The sequence below is a fragment of the Ambystoma mexicanum genome, chromosome 12 (assembly GCF_040938575.1).
Source record: "Ambystoma mexicanum isolate Mex_15411 chromosome 12, UKY_AmexF1_1, whole genome shotgun sequence".
NCBI classification, from domain to species: Eukaryota; Metazoa; Chordata; class Amphibia; order Caudata; family Ambystomatidae; genus Ambystoma; species Ambystoma mexicanum.
In genome coordinates this window covers 445,925,502-445,947,865 of record NC_090936.1, presented here as the reverse complement: position 1 = coordinate 445,947,865, position 22,364 = coordinate 445,925,502, and the positions used below count along the sequence as shown (strand labels likewise).

At 49.0% G+C, this 22,364-nt stretch overlaps 1 protein-coding gene across 2 annotated transcripts in view; it reads right to left on the bottom strand.

Annotated features, from left to right (window-relative positions):
- IL17RA (interleukin 17 receptor A) overlaps nucleotides 1–22,364 on the bottom strand; it is a 395,542-nt gene that overhangs the window by 6,852 nt on the left and 366,326 nt on the right. For both annotated transcript variants that reach the window (XM_069628649.1, XM_069628650.1), the window contains one exon: nucleotides 16,850–16,945. In XM_069628649.1, coding sequence (XP_069484750.1) covers nucleotides 16,850–16,945 — 96 coding nt within the window. The remainder of the gene's footprint in view (nucleotides 1–16,849; nucleotides 16,946–22,364) is intronic.

Sequence of the window (22,364 nt, the reverse complement as noted above, 5' to 3'; positions counted from 1 at the left end):
AATGCTTTAGGATAGCTTGTCCAACTTGCATGTCTGCCTCTTGCTGGAGTGTCTATACAAAAGTGCTCTGTGACTGCAAACACTAAACTCCACATCACTGCTTTGCAAATTTCAACTGAGGCAATTGTAATGAAAGCTTAGGTGGACCGGTACTTCTTGTTGAGTGAGCTTTATGAGTGTAAGGAAGAGGTATTTGTGCACCAATGTGTAGTAGAGTTGAATAAAGCACCCAATCCACCCTACAGTGATGGATTTAGTGACTGGGCACTCCTCCTTTTCTGTTGCAAGAGACACAAAGAAATGGGTGGTTTTGCACAGGGCTTGTGTTTGGTCTGGTTAGAATATAACTGCTATGCACACATCAAGTGCATGGAGTGATGGAATGATACTGTCTCTTTTATTTGACTTTGAAAGAAAACCAATAACCTAACTGAGTCACATGATAGCAGAGCTGACAAAACAGAGTATATATATATATATATATATATATATATATATATATATATATATATATATATATATGATAATTACTCACCGTAATCGTATTTCTGATGCTTGTATCTGCTTAGATTCACATGCTGTGCATAGGCCGACATCTAGTGGAAGCTGCGGAGTATTAGTTTGTTTTTCGAAACTCGAAAATGGCCGTCGATACAGGGCGTGCCAGTAATACTATCCCTAGTGTGACGTCCACTGTACCCAAGATCCCTCACGCGTCTAGGATCATCAGATTGTATTTTTTCTGACATGAGGTAGCATGAGGAGTAGCGTGAGTACAGATAATCCAAGCAGATAGACAGAAAGGTAAGACTACAAGCAATCATGCGCCTTCTCTCAGAGGGGAGGAAGGGTGGGTCGCATGTGAATCTAAGCAGATACAAGCATCAGAAATACGATTACGGTGAGTAATGTATCCCTTCTGAGGCTTGTGGAATCTGCTTAGATCACATGCTGTGCATAGATTAGCGAGCAGTACCTGAAGAAGGAGGTGGGATGTGAGAAGGGTCATGAGCAAATAGGTGTCTTAGAACCGCTTGTCCCACTTGTGTATCTGCCTTGGAATGGGTGTCAATGCAGAAATGCTGAGTAAAAGTGTGAATAGAGCTCCAAGCAGCTGCTTTGCAAATGGTGTCAAGGGGTACATTTGCAATGAAAGCCAGAGTGGCCCCAATGCCTCTAGTAGAGTGGGCTCTTGGCGTGAAAGGCATAGTTCTTTCAGAGAGTGAGTAACACAGCTGGATACAGTTACTAATCCACTTCGAGATGGCACCTTTAGAGACGCGATCCCCCTCTCTGCCTGTAGCTACGGAGAGAAACAGTTGATCTGTTTTTCTTAGCGGTCTGGTTTTATTTACATAGTAGAGGACCGCCTTACGCACATCTAGGGTGTGTAGTTTCACCTCAGCCGAGCTTTGCGGGTCCTGAAAGAAAGCCGGAAGCTCGATGGACTGGTTTACATGGAATTTTGATATAAATTTAGGTGAGAACCTAGGGTGTGTGCGTAAAACCAGTTTGTCTTTATGGACAGTAAAGAAGGGATCCTGCACTGACAGAGCCTGAATTTCACTGACCCTTCTTATAGAAGTAATAGTTACTAAGAAGGCCGTTTTATAAGTCAGGTGTTTGAGACTGCTTTTATGCATGGGTTCGAAAGGGGGGCCCCATGAGCTTAGCTAGCACCAGATTAAGGTCCCACCCTGGTGGTGGGTTTGAAATAGGAGGGTGAAGTCTCTTTACTCCTTCCATGAAGGCTTTAACTACTGGTACTTTCCACCACGAAACCTTGCTATGGGAAGTGGTGTAAGCCGACAGGGCTGCCAGGTGTACTTTCAGTGAGTTAAAAACCAATCCTGCATCTAGCAGGTGGAGCATGTATGTAACAATAGTGGAAGGAGTGCAATCAACCGGGTTGATTTGTCTACTCTGGCACCAGATAACGAACCTCTTCCACTTGTCAAAGTAACAGTGCCTTGTGTTTGGTTTCCTAGATTCCTTTAGGATGTCCATACACCTCTGTGGCAAATTGAGATGTCCAAACTCTATGACCTCAGGAGCCATGCTGCCAGGTTCATTGAGTTGGGTTGCTGGTGCACTGTTTGACCTTGGTGCTGGGACAGTAGGTTGTACCAGGCTGGAAGTTTGATGGTCTCGCACACCGCCATCCTGCGTAGGTGTGGGAACAACGGTTGTCTTGCCCACATGGGAGCAACTAGGACGAGCGTCATCGATTCCCTGTTCATCTTGTTCACCACTTTCCTGATGAGAGAAGTTAATGGAAAAGCGTACGCAAACATCCCTGACCAGTTCATACACAGGGCATTCCCCTGGGAGTCTGGTTGGGGGAACCTGGATGCAAATCCTGGGCATTGTCTGTTTTCGCTTGTGGCGAATAAGTCTATAGTGGGGAAACCCCACTGAGAGAAGATATCTTCTACGACCTCTCTGTGTAGAACCCATTCGTGTTCCTCTGGGAGGGAGTCTCTGCTCAGAGCATCCGCTAGGGAATTGAGCTCCCCTGGAACATGTTGTGATGACAGGAAGATGTTCCATCTGAGTGCCCATATCCAGATTTTCTGGGCAAGCTTGGACAGATTTGGCGAGCAAGTCCCTCCTTGCTTGTTCAGGTAGAACATGGCGGTTGTGCTGTCTGTCCGGATTTGCACTGACAGGTTTAGTAGGTGGGGCTCGAACGCCTGAAGCGCTCAGAATACTGCCAGAAGCTCTAGCAGGTTGATGTGGTTCTTGGCCACTGAGTGAGACCAGAGACCCTGAGCTGTGTGGTGGAGATAGTGAGCTCTCCACCCCGTCAGACATGCATCTGTAGTGACTACTGCCTGTACTTCGGGATCGTAAAAGGGTTTCCCCTGTGCGAGATTCTCTCTTGTCCACCAGTGAAGGCTTTGTACCAGTGTTGGCGAAACGACCACTAGATCGTCCCACTGACCACTTGCCTGAGACCACTGTTTCGCCAACCATTCCTGCATAGGACGCATGCGCAGGCGCGCGTGGGGGACCAGGTAAATACATGACGCCATCATGCCCAGTAAACGCATTGCTTTGCGTACCGTTATTTGTTGACCGGACTGATAATGCGGAATTTGCAGTAGTATATTCCGAATTCTTTCTTCTGAAGGAAAGGTCAACCCCTCTTGGGTATCCAGGATTGCTCCTAGGAATTGTTTTGAGGTGCTTGGCACCAGGCTTGACTTCTTCTCGTTGATTGAGAAGCCTAACTCGTGGAGGAGGTCGATAGTCCTTTGAATGTTTGTCCTGCAAATTCCTGGGGTTTCCCCAGTTATGAGCCAGTCGTCCAGATAAGGGTACACCGGCATTGCTTCCCTGCGTAGGTGTGCAGCCGCCACCGCCAGTACCTTGGTGAATACCCTTGGTGCTGAAGCTATCCCGAAGGGCAGTACCTTGAATTGGTAGTGTCGACTGTCCACCTTGAAGCGCAAGTACTTTCTGTGCGCTGGGAACATGGAAATATGAAAATAAGCATCTTTCATATCCAAGGTTGCCATGTAATCCCCCTTTTTTAGGAGGGGGATTACCTCTTGTAGCGTGGTCATCCGAAATTTTTGGGGCTCGACATACTTGTTGGCAGGCCGCAAGTCCAATACTGGGCGCATTGTCAAGTCTTTCTTTGGCACAAGGAAGTAAGTTGAATAAATACCCTTGTTTACCTGGTGTCCCGGGACGAGTTCTATCGCGTCCTTTTGTAGCAGAATGGCAATCTCCTCGAGGAGAATCTTCTGATGTTCTAAGGAGTGTACTCTTTGTCGTGGAGGATGGTTCCGGGGACGCTGCAGTAGCTCTATACAATATCATGTGGATACTGTTGACAGCACCCACCTGTCCAATGTGATCCCTTCCCAAGCCTGGGTGAAGTTGGAAATGCGTCCCCCTACTGGGGTTGCGTGAGAAGGGACCCTGAACTGAGCGTCACTGCTTTGGTGGAGGCGTGCCGCCTCCCTTGCTGGGGCTGCCTCTGCCTTTACCACGACCTCTCCTATTACCCCTGCCGTAACCCTGGGTAGACTGTTGGTTGTTGTTCCACTGTGTACCCTGCCCCTGGGAATAGTTAGATCCTCTCTGGGAATTTTGGCCGCGTGGGCGACGAAAATTACTATTCCCTCTCTGGTTAGGGGGTTTATTGGTTAACAGGCCAAGGGACTTGAGTGTCTCGTATTCGTCCTTGGCATTTTTCAGTGCGTCTTCGACCGCCTTACCAAACAGATCGGTTTCCACCGGTTTGTCCAACAATGATGCCTGGGTTTCTGCCTTAAAACCAGACTGCCGTAACCACGCATGTCTTTTGATAACAGTGCCCTCCGCTATCAATCTGCCTGCGTTGTCCGCGGTGTCGAAGGTTGCTTTCAAAATGCAACCAGACACGGCTCTACCCTCTGCGGAAATCCGAGCTAACTGGCCCTTTAAAGGTTCAGGAGCAGAGGCTACGAGTGCCGCGACTTCTTCCCAATGATGGGAGTTGTAGCTGGCCAACAGGGTGGTGGAGTTAGCAATCCTTGCTTGATAGGCGGACGTTGAGGCTACTTTCCTGCCGAAACCGTATAGTTTTTTGCTCTCCTTGTCGGGAGGAGCTTCTGACGATGACAAGGGTGTCCCAGCCCTCTTCCAAGTGTTGGTGACAACTAGGGAGTCTGGCTTCAGATGTCCTCTTATATAGAGAGGGTCAGACTGGGCCGCCCTGAAAAGTTTTTCAACCCTGGGATTGACTGCTCTGGTGAGGTTCGGGTTCACCAGGGACGGATCTATTCTCCGCTGAATGGACTTAAGGATAGGGATGGTCTGGGCAACAGGCCTCCTTTCTCCCACTAACTCTTCTGCGAAGTCCCTTTCCTCCTGGACACTGTGGGTGTCAATGTGGAAATGTTCTGCTGCGCGAGCGAGAACCTCATTTAGGAGGGGTTGGTTATCGACCGGGGAGTCGGTAACCGGGGCTTCGTTCTCTACCGGGGAATCTACTCTGTATATTTCCGGGTCATCCTCTTCTTCTTCCTGGTCCTCATCATCCCCATAGTAGCCCGTCCCGGTTTGCTCTTCTATCATACCAAATTCTTGGTCCTCACCAAAGGAAGCCTCTCCTTGATACCGTGAGTATGGTCTTGCGTAAGGTTGTACCTTGAAGGGTTCTGACCTCATCGGAGTTTCAAACCGGGGCTTTTTACTCGGGTGGTGGGGGGAATAGGATCAGTAGAGCCTGAGGGTGTGGCCCCTTGTGGATCATACGAGAGGAAATGTTCTGGATTTTTATCATAAAAATCAGCCAAAGAAGACATTCTTGACATGACCCTATCTATGTCTTCACTGGACCATTTTTTGGAACTGGGAATGACTCTCTCAGCAAGTCTATGGGATTTATCTTGAGTAGCTTTGCTGGTTGTAGACCTATCAGCAGACCTGGTTTTGTCTGTCTGTTTAGGGGAGTGGAGTGTTTCACAGGTGTGGAAGAATGCACAGGTAGTTTCTACTGCTGTTTTCCCCCCTCCCGTGCGTTGAAAAATGTTTTCCCTGTCCCTTAGTGGCTCTGGAGTTTTTCGATGCCTGGCGTCGAGGATCGGGAGTGGTGTCCCTGTCCTTCGAGTGTGGGGCTTCGCTGGCTTTAACTGCGGGCTCCGACTCCTGGAGCGCGGCCTGGGGGTGGAAGTCGTCTTCGTCTTCCGACGATCGAACTTCTGTTAGCCTAGGGAGCGAGGCACTCTTGGCAAGAGTGGATGATTGCCTAGAGTCATGCGGCGATCTTGATCGAGAGCGCCCAGAGGACACCGAATCGGACGTGGCGTGCCTGTCGACCCAAGGGTATTTGCGATTGCACTTGGGGCAGAATTGAAAAGGGGTACCCTCCATACGCACCTTGAGGCAGCGGGCAGTTAAGTGTAGGAAATGTATAAGGTGTACCTATATACCAAGAGTGTAGAGTATGTACCACCCCCCACTCTCCCTACTTGCAGGGCCGAGGCCAGAGGCCTTCTAAGGCCCGGGCCGAGGCCAGCGGCCTTCCGAGGCCCAAATCCGTCGTGCAGCAGCCGACGGTCGATTTCTTCTCCAGCCGGTGTCGAGTGTCAAAGTTCGACGTTGGGGTGGGGAAGGATGTCAATAGATTAATCTTTTAAATTTTTAGCAAATGTATGGCTAAGGCCAGGGGACTCCGCAAAATGCTTCCGACCAGTATGGCGGAAAAAAACAATCTGAGGATCCTAGACGCGTGAGGGATCTTGGGTACAGTGGACGTCACACTAGGGATAGTATTACTGGCACGCCCTGTGTCGACGCCCATTTTCGAGTTTCGAAAAAACAAACTAACACTCCGCAGCTTCCACTAGATGTCAGCCTATCCACAGCATGTGATCTAAGCAGATTCCACAAGCCTCAGAAATATATATATATAGTGAAAAAACTGTGTTAAAGGGACGTTATGTTTACAAGTAAAACCGAAACCCCCCTGAAATTCGCCAGTTATGGTAATCTAAGCAACCATAACACGCGCCGACACCGTGCACTCCTAAGAATAACACCCATGACATCAAAGATGACATTACAAATATACTGAGATGAGCAATACTGAGTTGAGTGTCAAAAGAGAGAGACGAGGGAATAAAACAACGGTTAACAAACATTCTTAAGCAGGTAAGTACTTTTGAAACCTCCAATGCAAAGTAAATTAACCCTTTCCCAGCCCCACAAGTTATCTAATGTGTGACGTTTGTTGAGGGATAGTTAAAGCACAAAATAAGAGGATAAGAAGAGTCTTTCAGGGAGCCAGGACAGCCAATGCTAGTTGAGCAAAAGTCTAGGTGAGCTGAAGCACTTCTTGCAGGTAAGTAAAAGTCTTGCACAATATTTTCGAAGTCTTCGTAGAAAATGAAATCACTGTAGGGCCACAAGCTGGGAGGCTACTGTAGGGCCACAAGCTGGGAGGCTTGTGAGGGGCAAAGCTGCAAGCAACTCTGCAAAGCAACCAAGACACGTCTCAACTGAGAACTAGCAAGGCTACAACAAAAACAGGTAAGTTCCAGCTGGTTCCTGTGCAGGTCTGCAGATCCTGTGTTCTGGCCCGAGTCGTGGGGACAAGATGGAGGACGTCTGGGGACTCCTGCACTACGAATTGAAGGTCAACGGCAGCAATGGGCAAACTTCAGATCAGTGGCACTCCACGGTTTCAGCACCTCGCGGCTCTCCCAAATAGCACCACTGCGGTTCTCGGATACCTTTATGGACTTTCCTCGCATCTGGGGTCCAGCACTCTGTTGAGGTGGCTCAGGCTTGGTCAGTCCTGCTTCATGGGAGTCCGGAGGATCTTCTTGTAGCTCGGGTCAGACTTAAAAACGAGACACTCGATTCTGGTGTTCCTCTCCCTGGCAATCGGTTCCTGCAGCAGCAATGGAAATACAGCCTGCTCAGAGAGGATGTTCAGACGAGTTTGCTTTGGGGTTGATTGGTCCCACCAACCCAAGGGGAGAAGTCGTCCATTGCAGGGCTTCTCTACTTGAGGCAAATTCAGAGCTTCAGCACTGCAGCAGGACTTCACTGGGCAAACCAGTTCTTCTTCCAATTCCTTCGTCCAGTGGTCGACTCTGCCTTCCAAGCAAAAAGCCTTGCCTTTTATGCAGGTTTCTCCCATTCATTCGCAGCCTAGCTGTCAATCACATAGCAGGGTAGCTGTCCTTCAGGGACAGCCAGCCGGCCAATCACCTTTGGGTGCATTCCTGTAACCAAGGGGATTAAGCACAGGGAGTTTCTGGCACTTCCCTCACTTCCTGCCCCTGCCAGATACGCTGGAGCCAGAGGTGGGCTTCAACAATGAATCCCACCAAAGACAAAATGAACAAAGGGACCAAACCTGGTTTGGCATGCAGAGTAAATCACAAGAAGGACATTTCCAACAAGAAATGGTGAAAAAAGAAGACTGGGGTCATTTTGACAAAATGGGCAACCATGGGTATTTTACTGCAGATGCAATTGCAGCCTGCGGTAAAAACACACAATGGTAGGAAAAAGTAAACCACTGCCACCAGCCATTAATTGTAGAAAGGGCAACATGAAAATGTTACATGAGAAACTAGAGAAAGGGGATGCTAAGTAACCCCTCCAGCACCCTATTGTAAGATAGCGTGTGCTGGGTCTAGAAAGTTACAACCTGTAAGTAAAGTCAATTTCACTTCACTGCTCTTGGAAACAGTAGTTTCACAAGGTATTTAAACATTTGGGAAGTCTAAGAGACTTCCATTTGCCACTGCACTGAAGGTGCTTTGTGTCACAATGTAAAGGTGATGCCTATGGAGGTCAGACTCCAAAGTTAAAAGAAACAGAGTCCAAATCACAGAAAAGTACATGAGAGAGTGGAAAAAAGGTCTCACTCTCTCCAGGTTAGAAATTAAAAGTCCTAAAGTCTAGCAAAAAGAGCTGGGGGTCTCTAAAGGTAGAAGGGAATTAGCACATTTCTGAGAATTCTCCCTAACAGTGTCTCACCCGCTAGTCCCCGGGGATCTGTCAACCAGGTGGTCAGGACACAGTCATTGCCTTTGGATCCAGTATTTGGGGTGGACTAGTGTGGGAGGATCACCTGGATGAAGGGTCTTAGGGGAGTGGAAGTGGGACACTGGATGGTAAGACGCAGTATCCCCTTCTTTCCTGTAACACCTTGTCCCCATCCTACCAGGTAGGATACCTAGGAACTCAACCCCACCTGCCCCCGATTTCCCGACATGAACACTTTCTCAAGAACACTGTGAGCGACAACAGACTAACACCAGAGCTGTATATCTGGCATATCCTAACACAATGGTCGGGCAAGGTCACGCAAGTAACAAGTTACTTACCTTTAACTGTTGTTCTCCAGCATAGGTCTGGCATGGATTCACATGCTCATGAATATTCCCCGTTGTCAGGCTGGGAATCCTCGGTAAAGAAAAAATAAGTTTCAGTTTCGTTTCTGAACTGTCTTTCTCCTAATAATCAATGACTGGTCTCTGGGTCATACTGCCCCAGCCAATAACTGCCCTCTACCTAAGCCCCTCCTCTGGCAGCCATCCTCAGATTTGGTAGCACGTAAAGTGGCAGTATGACCAAGTGAAGAGCCGCAAACACGTAATAGGGAGGGTTCGCATGTGAATCCATGCCAGACCCCTGCTGGAAAACAACAGTTACAGGTAAGTAACTTGTTCCTTCTCCAGCATGGGGTCTGGCATGGATTCATATGCTATGCTCATGAATACAAGAATACATAGCAGTACACACATGCACAACCACGGGAGGTGGCAAGGCTCAACATTAAGTATTTCATCAACTCAACATCAAGCATCTCTTACCTCCTCACTAGGACCACCTTCAGGCGAACATGTTGCTCAGCACTGCCTGGCCGACACTGAACTCCTCCCTGGAATCCCGGTCGACGCAGTAGAATCTCGTGAAGGTGTGGGTTGACCTCCATGTAGCAGCCATGCAGATGTCCAGCAGGGGCACACCAGATAGGAACGCTGTGGTAGCAGCGATCGCTCTGGTCGAATGGGCTCTCGGACGGCCGGGCAACGGTTGGTTTGACAACCGGTGACAATGCATGATGCAGCCGGACAGCCATTTGGAAATGCAAGCCTTCGAGAGGGCCTTCCCTTGGTTCACAGGTCCAAAGTTCAAAAACAGCTGTGATGTCTTCCGAAAACTCTTTGTGCGGTCCACGTAGAACTTCAGCGCTCTAGCTACATCCAGTGAGCGCAAAGTCCTCTAGGCCGGCGACGGGAAGAAAACGGGTAGCACCATGGGCTTGTTGAGATGGAAGTCTGATGGCACCTTGGGCATGAAGAAGGGGTGCGTCCTCAGCACCACCCTCGTCTCGTGGAAAGTCAGGTATGGAGGCTTGCAGGAGGGCCTGGATTTCTCCCACTCGTCGTGCGGAGGTGATGGCCACAAGAAACGCGGTTTTCCACGACAGGAACTTCAAAGGTGCCGAACGCAGAGGCTCGAATGGCGGCCCCATGAGCCTGGTCAGCACCACGTTGAGCTCCCATGCTGGGGCTGGAGCCTTCACCGGCGGGAACGATCAGAACAGTCCCTTCATGAACTCCTTCACCTGGCGATCGGACCACAGGGAGGAGCGCCCCGGAGTTCTGGTATAGCGGGAGATAGCTGCCAGATGGATCTTGATGGAGGCATGGGCCAGCCCCGCTTTGGCCAGCGATAATAAGTACGGCAGCACTTGAGGGGCTATAATCCACAGAGTTAATCTTCTGTGCCCGGCACCAGACAGAAAACCTCTTCCATTTGTGTCCATAGCACTTCAGAGTTGAGGACGCCCTGGCACCTCCTTGCAATCGCCGGGATATCGTACCCTCCAAACTCTAGTGCTGCAGGAGCCATGTCTGCAAGTTCAGTGACCCTGCATCGTGGTGGAGGATGGCACCTCCTTCTCTGGTGAGGAGATCCACGTCCGTCGGCAGTTTGACTGGGGGGGGGGGACCCTGACATGTCCAGAAGGTCCGGGAAGCAGATCTCTCTTGGCCATGCGGTGCGACGAGGATCATCCTGCACCAGGACCATCTGAGTTGGTTGATGAGTCGCAGCAGCAACGGCGGGAACGCATACAGGAACAGGCCGTCCCAGGGGAATGAGAAGGCATCGCCCATGCTCCCCGTCTGGGGAAACCTGCTGGTGTACCTCCGGCACTTGGTGTTCGTCGCCGTTGCAAATAGGACGATCTGGGGATTGCCCCATCGTTGGAATAGCAGATCCACTTAATCCTGCCGCAGTTCCCACTCGTGGCACGAGCACAGCTCCCTGCTGAGTGAGTCGGCATTGGTGTTCTTTATTCCTGCCAGGTGGAAGGGTACCAGAAACATCCCTTGGGCGACGGCCCGGTGCCACAGATCATGGGCCTCCTTGGATAGGACTGGGGATCTGGTGCCTCCCTGCTTCCGGATGTAGAACATCATGGTGGTGTTGTCGGTGAAGATCCTCACCACCTTGCTCTCGAGGGACAGAAGGAACGACCCGAGGGCCCAGAACACAGCTCGGAGCTCCAGGACCTTGATGTGTAGTGGCCACTCCTCCGGGAGCCAAAGGCCTCTTGTGTGGAGATCTCCGGTGTGCACTCCCATCCCTCCAGGGAGGCATCCGTCATCACCGTCTCCTGATGTGCTGGGGTCTGGAAGTCCGTACCCTCCACCAGATGCGCGTGGGTGCCCCACCACCGGATCGCTTGGCGGAAGGTCTCGTTGAGCGAGATCATGTCCTCGAAGCTGCCCGCCGCTTGCATCCAACGGGCGTCGAGGAACTCTTTCAGTGGACGCATCCGCAGCCTGCACAGGCGCACGAGGTAGTTGCACGAGGACATCATGCCGAGAAAGGACTTGATGGACCTCACCCTGGCCATCTCCATGGTCGAAAGCCACTGCATCTTGCCCAGGATGGCCTTCGTCCTTTCCTCCGGAGAGGCCAATCGCACCACTGTGTCGAGCCTGGCTCCCAGGAACAGTGCGGCCTGCGACGGAACCAAGTGGGATTTCGCGAAGTTGATGGAAAATCCCAGATGCGTGAGCAGTTGGACGGTCTTCGCTGTGTGCTCGACGGAGAGTTCTCTTGTCCTTGCTCGGATGAGCCAATCATCCAAGTAGGGGTAGACGTGGATCCCCTGCAGGCGCAGCCGCGCCGCCACTGCTGCTGGGCACTTGGTGAACACCCTGGGTGCTGACTTCAATCCGAAAGGGAGGGCCTTGAACTGGTAGTGCCGCCCTTGGACTACGAGTCTGAGAAACGTTCGATGTCCTTTTAGAATGGGGATATGGAAGTAGGCATCCTCCAAGTCCAGCGACGATAGGAAGTCACCTTCCCCCAGCTGCCCCAGCACATGCTGGAGGGTGACCATCCGGAACTTCTGGGACCTGATGTACTGGTTTAAACGACGAAGGTCCAGGATGGGTCGCCAGCCGCCGGTCTTCTTTCTTACAAGGAAGTATCGCGAATACACTCCGGAGCCCCAGAGCCCCTTTGGGACGAGCTTGATGGCTCCTTTCTTCAGCATCGCCCTTACATCCAGCAGCAGGTGGGGGACGTGGTTTTCCTATCTGGCCACAGGTGGAATGCGGGGGCACTTCTTTCTTTAGAAACTTGAGTGTGCCCGCGGGCCACGGCATCCAGCACCCATCGGTCGGTGGGGATGGACTCCCACACGCTGATGAACTTCGCAAGCTGGCCTCCAAAACCGGGGTGCTCAGGTGTGGGCCCGACGCTACAGCCGGTTCAGTCCTGCTTGGCAGCAGGCCTTGCCGCCTTGGCGACAACGAGATCCTCCTGACTTGCTGCGTCCTCTGTAGGCCTCCTGTGACGAGGAGCGGGCCGCCTGGCAGTACGCCGAGGAGCCACCGCCGAATCCTTTGGAGCCACCTTGCTTGCCTCCGGAGTTCTGAAAGGGCGGCAGTCGTTGCTGCAAAACTCCCATGGCCCGAGCCGTCTCTGTGTCGGCCTTGATGGCCTGCAGTGAATCATCCACTGTCTTGCCAAACAGGTTGTTCCCATCGAAAGGCATGTCCAAAACTCTGGTTTGCACGTCCTGGCAGAAATCAGTTGCCTTAAGCCAACCACACCGGCAAAGGCAAACATTGTTGCCCATCTGGCGGAAACCGGTGTCAGCAATGTCCGTGGCCACCATTATGGCGTGGTCCGACGCCACCTCGCCTTCCTGCAGGATCTCCAGGGCCTCAGCCCTCTTGTCGTCCGGGAGGAAGTCCAGCAGAGGATCGATCTTAAACCACAGCTCCCTCTCATAGCGGGCCACAATCGCGAGGGCGTTGGCCGCTCTAATTGTCGTCGCCGCTGATATGACCCGTCGTCCCATGCCGTTCAGTTTCTTCCCCCTAGCCGTCCGGCGCGGAGGTCGAAGCTGTCGCCCCCGCCACTTTCTTCTTGGCCGCCGCCGAGACGACCGAATCCGGGGTCGGCTGCGCCCTAAGGCACATGGGGGCGGAATCCGGGACCCGGTACTTCATGTACCGGCCTCTCTTGGCAGGAGTCGTGGACGGGTTCTTCAGGCGCGATAGCCCCTCGTCCCAGATGTCGTCAAGCATCGGGACCGAGAGGACCGTCTTCCTCTTGGCCTCGCGCCGTTGATAGAGGAAACCTTCCTTCTTCTGTTCTTCGGGGCAGAGCTGGAAGAGCTCGGATGCCCTGGCGATCATGGCATGGAAGGACCAATTTCATCGGGCGGGGAGGCCAGAGGAGGTGGTGATGAAAGGCCCATCCCGTCATCACCACCGTCATCTGTCCCCGTCGTGGCCGTCTCTGTTCCCGTGTCATCCCTCGGATCAGGGGAAGTTGATGAAGGCTGTGAGGGCCGCGAAGGCTGGAAGGGTGGGGTGAATTCTCCTCCGCTTGCTCGGAGGGCTTCCCGACGGTCCAGGCTCCGCTGGATCGTCCGTTGGGGGTAAGGGCAACCTTGTCCTTATCTCCGTACACAAGACCTGGATCGCCATCAAGATTGCGCCTGAGTTGTCCTGTGGCCCAGGTACCGACTGCGACGGGCGCAACGGTTGGGGAGTGGAATCCTCCGCCTCCACGGTATCTTCGTCGGCACCACCGTCGCTTTCTTCATCCGCCTCGTCGGGATCCCTCCCGTGGGACCGGACCTCCTCGAACTTCTTGTTCAGGATCTTCACGACTCCAGCCAGCTCCTCTTCAAAGGCTGTATCCGTGTCCGTGATGGCCACCGGGGCCCCCCTCTTCTTTTTCCACCGGGGTTCTTACGGGGGTCTTATCGATGGGCTCAAAAGAGGATTCCCTCCGCGGTGGCAGGGAAACTCTGGGCCCCGAGGTCGCCTCCACTGGGGTAGCCTACACAGGCTTCCCCACGGCTCCCACGACTCTGTCGATAGAGGCCTTAGCCGGGTGAATCAGGGCCTTCATGACTTTGGACGCGCTTGAGGCCTTCACCTTGGGGGGCGGGTCACCGCCTTGCTCCCCCTCAGCTGTCTCCGTTGGGATTGACTGGGACTTCTCCCGAAGATTACCCGGGTTCTCCGATTTCCTCTTCTCCGAGCCAGAGCGTTGGCTCGTGGTTGATGGCGTTGGTGAAAGTGCGCCCTGCCTGGCAGCCGAGGAGCCCGACCGATCGGCGCTCCCGGTGCCAGCGGACTCGAGGTGCTTTGCCTTTTGTTGGGCCCCCGTCGCCGGAGCATCCTCAAAGGTCTTAGAAGACCGCTCAGACTTCTTCTCACCTACCGCTGGGCTCTTCCCTTCCAGCCTGTTGGTGAGGCGGATACGCCGATCCTTCATAGTCCGCTCGGACATGTTCTTGCAAAACGCACAGTCCTTCTCCACATGCGTTTTGTCTTCTTGAAGGCAGTAGAGGCATCTAGAATGCTTGTCCTCCTTGAAGACATTCTGCAATCCGCATCCAGGGCAGCTCCTGAACAGCGTGGATCCGGGCGTTGCGTTTCCTTTGTCCTGGGCATGTCCACGCGGGGTAGGCCTCAAAGATCTTCTGGAATCCTCCAAGAAGCGGAACTCAACAAATACTTCGCCCTTGAGGGGCATAGAAAATTCCGAAACGGGTCCGTGTTGATCGGAAGTAGAAACGGTGGAGCTTGAGGCTCGATTGACCGAAAAAATTTTACTGTTTGAAAAATTGCAAAACGCAATAAAAGCTTGAGAGCTATAGCACGAGGACTCCCAACACTTGAATGTGCGGTAAAAATCTGAGAATGGCTGCCAGAGGAGGGGCCTAGGTAGAGGGCAGTCATTGGCTGGGGGCAATATGACCCAGAGACCAGTGATTGGTTATTAGGAGAAAGACAGTTCAGAAACAAAACTGAAACTGATTTTTTCTTTACTATGGATTCCCAGCCTGACGACGGGGAATATTCATGAACATGTGAATCCATGCCAGACCCCATGCTGGAGAATTACTGATCATTACGCACACCTGACTTCCATCACACTTTCCCCAGGCAGATAAAAGGCAAAGCACACAAGGAAACAGCAGTTCCAAGATGGCAGTTTAATACGAGGAGAAAGACGGCGAGACCAGAGAGGGTTGCATGGAGGGAAGTACCTTTGACTTTTAAAGATTGTTATCGTGAACCGTAAATCACCTAAGAAAGAATTCTCTGAACATTGTAATAAGGGGATCTGAGCCCGGAAGAAGGGGATCCAACATTGAACTTTTATTTTGAAAGGGATCTGAGCCCGGCTAAGGAGGATCCAGGGTGAACAACCAAATTGAATACTAGTAAAAAGAAAATAACTTTTGCATCTTGTTTTTGTACATCAGGCCCTCTGAGTCAAGAAACATTTAAGAAGTAAGGAGACTTGGACACAGAAGGTCCTGATGCGGGTAATGGAACGGTATTCTTCGTACTGCAGAAGCCAGAGTGTGTGCTTTGCTCCAGTGAACAGCCTTATACCGTGCTAAAAATGTGGGGACGGGAGGTCAACGGCCCGAACATCATGACATATCATTTTGTGAACACTTTTCTTTTTCATGAACATTACCCCACACTATTTGTAAATTAGTGGTAAGGACTGGCAATAGGTTTTTTAGTACAGGCCCTTTTATTTTGACAAGACTCCACTAGGACTGCATTATTATTATTTGATGGCGGTAGCCTGCTCCCATCTGTAGATTTAAGGTTTAGATAGGTGTTTATCACACCCTTGCGAAAGTTCAATAAACACTGTCGAACTGTGGTCACTTGTGTTTGTCTTACTGTTGATACCATGTTTTCCTTACACTGTCCAGGTAAGCACCTATCCTTGATGGAGAGATTGACCCTAAACATTAACAAAATATGACCCCATATGGTGAAGACATTTAGTCTAGATACTAATCAAGATAAACATGAACAGCTCTATTAATTTCATTAAAACATATTGAAATCAATATTGTAATGTCTCTATTTAAGTGAAATACTATTATAAGACATGACAATTTGGCAAACATTGCGTGAGTGGAAGCATCATTCATTAACCTGCAGGTACATCCTTGCATTGTATTTATAAGTATGACAGAAAACCAATCAATGAAACATCAAAACGCATAGACAAACTAATGAAATAAAATATGACTTAAGTAGAAGTCATTCTATCAGCAAAAAGTCGGGATTCCAAAAAGCCAGAGCGATATTTGGGGGAATACTAAAGTTAGCAAAAGGAAAGCCCAAATTGACTTTCTGATCAAACAGGCTGCATGGCCAGAACCAGCCCACATGGCCCAAAGGCCACATTAAAGTAATTGTCTTTAGTGTGTGGCGAGAGACTGAAGGCACAGACCAGACTCAGACAAGCCTGATGGGTTCTATGGGGTTGAGCCCTGTCAGCGTGCGCTGCAACAGGAATCGCTTCCTCCGAGTTTGTCTTGCGCTCCTCTCACCTTTGTTACAGCGGAAGCAGGACCAACAGGACTAGACTGTGTATTCAATTCTGCCGAGCAGTTTACACAAATAGGGTGGGGAACCACAAAGTGGTTTGCAATTAGCATGAACAACTGCCTTAGGGTACTGTTTGAAACACGATAAAAAGCCATATACTGCTGTACATTCAGAAAACAGTATATCAAATGTTAGTTTATGAAATGTTCAACTTTAAATAAATGCAACCAAATAAGTTTCTGATTCTACCACAATACGTTTGCAGTTTCTATAAAGTTTCTGCTTGCAAATGATTATGGTATACTTTAACAATGCCTGAACTGCACCCACCGGATTTGGACGTTCCAGATGCCTTTTACACCCCAAAGAGCTCAAAATACTGGGGCACATATTCCCAGGCTTAATCTGGTTGTTCCTTTATAGTGGAGAAGGTTCAACTTTCATTTACTTCCTAAAATGCTAATTGCGACACTTACCTGGTAACAAAACCATGAATATGATCCCAGCCGTAGTCAAGCTCACCAACAGAGCACAAGAAGCAGTGATGTACCAGTGGTCTCGTCGGGTTGGACCTTGAAGCAAAGAGATGCGCAACAATCAACTTAGCCCAAAAGGTTGGGTGGGGTTGAGCAAATATCTGCATCACTACTCAATGTCTACATTGGGTGGGGTGGTGGGGGGGGGGGGAAGACAGGCAAACAACAAAAAAGCCAGGTGCAAGGTAACTGTGCATAACCATCACAAACCCCACTGCTAATAATCCATGGCAAAGTAGGCCAAATGTGTTCATTACGTTATGTTCAAATTATAGATCTATGCGACTTTGCGGCTGACTAGGCAATAGGATTTGAATTTTCAATGTATACGTTTTGCTGAGACACAACAGGTTACCATCTAGTTACTTTGATGCACCAAGTTCTCTAACAAATGTTACAAGCATCTTCATCCCTGTCTTGGAGCAATCAAAGACAAGACTGATATGCATATGGACGGGAACCTCAGCATGGATAGGTGTACCCTGAGGAGACGGGATGTTGACTTTTCTGTGATTACATTATGAGTGGGGAAAGAACTATTTAAAGAGAGAACATTATTTGAATCAGGATTTTGAATGTAGAAAGCAATGTCAGACCAACTTCCCAGTCTCTTTCTGCAGCAGGCGTATTAGTGGAAGCAATGCAGTTCCACATTTCAACCCAACACCCGATCACAGGTTGCATTGTAAAGGCACATATACCACGTGATGCTGTTCTTTCATTTCTTTGGCAAACACCCATAGGACGTTAACGTAGAAGCAGTCATTCTAGCAGCGTATTTCAACAACATTCTTTGGTCTAATATTGGACTGATATTCTTTAAGGATGACAATCATACCTTTACCTCGCACCCGGCAGCACAGAATATATATACACTCCATAATGGTCTTTATTGAAATATCTTGTTGAGTGATCCTTGGTTGCCAGGATTTCAGAAAAGTAGTGCAGTGGTCTTGTATAGAGCCAGTATGCGACCATTGGTGCCCTCACTACAATGCATATTCTGCTTTTTTTTGTTTAATTCCTTTTTACTCAAATATCCATTACACAATGTAAGGTTATCAGAACCGAACTATAATGAAACAAATTCAATCCCCACTCCCTCCCGAACCCCCACCCCATCCATCCCAACCCCAATGCTGACGAGCAGTGCATCAACAGAAACATAATAAAGAACAGCTTCTTTGTGAGCAATCATGCAGGCCGTCCTTACATGTATAATGTTCAAGGAGTCCTATCAGCTTATGCCAAAGCGGAACGGGCATACTGGGCAGGTCATCATAAAAATGTTCAAAATTGCTAAAGGGCAAAATGTTCATCATCAAAATTGCTAAAGGGTTACACTGGTGCCCAGGGGCACTCCCCTGCTCTTTGCACAATATTTCTGTAAGACGTTCATCCATTCCCCTTCCTGGGAGGGCTTTAGCGCATGCAATGTTGCTGTGATGTGTTCCATTTAATATATTTCCCTGGCATTAACTTCCCATTCCCTTTCATTCGGTAGGGATTCTCTTTTCCAGGCAATCGCCAAACAGGCTCTAGCCGCTAAAAGTGTAAAATGGGCCATGTGACACAGGGCGCTGCATCTCTCCTCCCCCTCCTCTAATCCAAATAAAGTCAACCTGGGGGCTTGCACTCTATGAATCCCATCCAATCCTCTGATCCATCCCAGGACTTCCTTCCAATAGGCCTGCACTCTATGGCAAGACCACCACATATGCCAAGAAGTGCTCTTTGCACACAATGTCACTGCTGGAAACATTTTGGATAACTTCACTCACTGTCACCTATTTAATAACTTAATGCTGTGCAATTTATATTGACATGCTATTGACGTTTTATATGCCACCTTCCCTACCCTATAAATCATCATCCAAGTTCCTCCCCGATTCTTTTCCTATCTCCTTTTCAGTCCCTCAGTCACCCCCCCCCCATCCTTACCGCAACCAGGGTGGCACATAACACAGACATGAGTCCCCTAGAGTCTTCATGTGTATCTAATATTTTTTCAATTGAGAGTTAATTCTCTCTGTATCACTGCCTTCCATTTATACACAGTTAGAACCCCTTTCAGATGTAAATAACTGAACATTGACAGTTTGCCAATATTAAGACGAGCTTCTAGGTTCTGTATGGGTATGAAATTCACCCACACCCATAAGCTGCCCTATTCTTTCCAGTCCCACCACAAACCATTTTTTAAATCACAGCAGATCAGGGAGTTCATCCCTCACTGGCGGAGGCCAAATATGACCCAACGGAGAAGGCCATGCAGCGACCCCTCCTCCTCGGATGCCTCTTCCAAATATCCCATACCAGACCCAGAATGCCATGCTCTCTAATTCTCCTCGTAATACTCCCCATCCGAACCCATAACCACTCCCCAGCCGTGACTGGCCTCAACAGGACATTTTCCAGGTAGACCCACTGTTTCTCGATCAACCCTCAAATAGGGAACCAGGCCTGTAGTTGCGCTGCTTTATAGCAACAGTCCAAGTCGGGGAACCCTGCCCCACCCTTCCCTTCGGCAGGATGACAGCACTGTAAGCAACTCTCTGCGTCTTACCCTGCCAGAGATAACGAGTCATCCAACTGCTGGCCTCCATCAGCATCAGCTGCAGATTCCGGTTTTTTTAATCATTTTCATTTTTTTTAAATTGTTTATTGGTTAAAACCCACTTGTTTAACCTTAATAATTCTCATGATAAAAAGGTTAAGATAAAAACACAACAATTTACATTGAATCATTACAAAGATCCTCCCAAATAAAAACGCATATTATTGGAATAAGAGTGGTCGAAAATAAAACAGGAATCCATAATCACAGTAGCCTGAGACGATATACATTAAAAAAAAAAAAAGTATCTTTCTCTTTTGAATAATGCTCTGGCTTCCCTCATACTGGCCTTGGATCAAACACTGAGGACCCATTTCTATTTATAAAATGTAGAGTACGTATTTGTTGAGATAGGTGTCTAGTTCTGTGCTTTCTGGGCCAATGCAGAAGCTGCTCCTTGCACCTGTAACCAGTAAAACGGGATGGGACTCCCCATCTATAAACCTAATATTACTGTTTTATCAAAGGTTAGGAAAAGGAAGTTCATCTTCCTCCAGAATTAGGTGCCTTTTTGGGTAATCTGTGTTGTTAATGCCCATCCTCTAGCTGTAGGCCACCGTAGGCACGCCCCTGTATCACTAGTATACATCTGCAATTGAAATATTGTGCACACAATTGGCATGGGGAAGGACCATGGTGCACTACAACACAATCTTTTTTATATTAAGGTTATGGGTACATTATTGTGATAAATACACAATAAATAAATGGGTGACACCAACCCCGATTGGATGGCACCCATCAGAAAAGCAAGTTACTTACCCGTGGTAACGTTCTTTCGATAGGATGTTCCTCCCACATATTCCTCATCTTTAGATAGATATCCTTCCAGCTTTAGCTGCTTCGGAAAAGAAAAATTGTCAGAGGGTGATGTGCATCCATGCGGTCGACTATGTCCCTCAAGGACTTCCATCTCAGGGTCGACGTCATTGTTGGCTTCAGTTCTGTTTTTTTCCTCTTGCAGAATTACAGAGCATCAGTGAGTCACAGACAGTATCAGACTTTGAAAGAGCGTAAAGTGTAATGCCTAGACATTCTACAGTGGGGTAGGCTGGAAGAGGCTATGAGGAATACATGAGAGGAACATCGAATCGAAAGAAAGTTACCTGGGGTAAGTAACTTGTTCTTTGAATGGATTGTGACCTCCCACGTATTCCTCATCTTTAGATATACTCCCAAAGCAGCTTTAGGTTTTGGAGGAGGGAGTAAGAATTTTCAGACTTAAGATTTGTCATAGATTGAATGTGGGACAGCTCCCAAATCATCCTTCCTAGCTAGAGGATGAAACCAGGCAGTAATGCTTTGTAAATGTGTGAATGGTAGACCAAGTGGCTGCCGCACAAATGTCTTTTATAGTCACCCATCTTCGCAGAGCAGAAGATGTCACCATGCCCCTTGTGGAATGAGCTCTCAAGCCTTCAAGGGGATCTTTTCCAGCCAATCTGTAGCATTCTGTCATGGCAAAAATTATCCATCTGCACAAATTTTGTTTTATAACTGGAAATCCCAGTATGCCCAGTGTACCCAATGAAAAGCTGGTCATGCTGGCATATTTTCACCATCCGTGAAACGGAAAAGCACAAAGCCCTTCTGGGATCAAGACTATGTAGCCTGTCCTCCTACTTGGCAGGATGAGGAGGCGGATAGAATGTTGGAAGCACAATTTCCTGGGATAAATGAAAATCTGATATAAAGGTTGGCAAAAAAGGAGTTTAACCCTAAAGACAACCTTGTCCTTGTAATAAATAGTAAAATGTGGCTTACTAGATGAGGCCTGCAACTCACTCACCCTGTGGGCTGATGTCAATGCAACTAACAGAATGGTTTTAAATGTTAGTAGCCTTTGTGGACATGAATGGAGTGGCTCAAAGGGAGCACACAATAGAGATTTCAATACAAGATTAAGATCCCAAATTAGCACTTGAAAGGGTGTAGGAGGCAATAGGTTAGTGAGCCCTTTAAGAAATTGTATGATTAAAAGGTATCTTGAAATATGATTCCTCTTCATATGTGTGCTTGAAGATGGAAAGCGCTGCCAAATAACCTTTTATTGTTCCAATCTGGAGCCCCAGATTTGCCAAATGGACAGCACCATAGGTGTACTGCACAGAAAAGGATCCACATTATTTTACCTGCACCAGCTGCAGAATGTATTTCAACGGCAGCGGTACAAGGATTTTGTTGCTGCCCTCCTGGCCGAAAGCAAATCTTCATTACGTCATCCGGGAGGTCCCAATCCTTATATCGCAACCTCTCAGAAACCATGCGTGAATGTTGAGTGTCTTGACCTCTGGATGGAGAACCTGACCCTCCTCTCGCAAGAGAAGGTCCTCTCTTTGTGCAAGACACATTAGAGGGCAGAACATATGTCTTCCACAAAGAATTACATCCTCCTGGCACAATCCAGAGCAATTAGGATCATGGATTTCCCAAACTTTCTCAACCTCCTAGTCATGTGGAATTGACAGGTACTGCAGGAAACGCGTACATGAGTGAAACTCCCAGTCCACTATGAACGCGTCTCCTAGAGCTCCTCTTGGGGGAAATTCTCTGGAGCAGGAGAGACTGCACTTCCAGTTGACACTGGTCATGAACCAATCTACCCAATGTGTTCCCGAAAGGGTGAAGATCTCTTGAAGGACTTCTTGAGCTAGTTCCCACTCGTGAGAGACTGTGCTCTGCCTGCTCACAGAGCATCTGCCGTCGTGTTCTCCTCTTCGGGTAGGTTAACTGCTGATAGGGAGATTGCTTCCTGAACTGCCAGAACCAGAACTGCATTGCTTCTCTGCACAGTGGTAGTGACCCTACACCTCCTCTCTTGTTGAGGTAGTACATAGC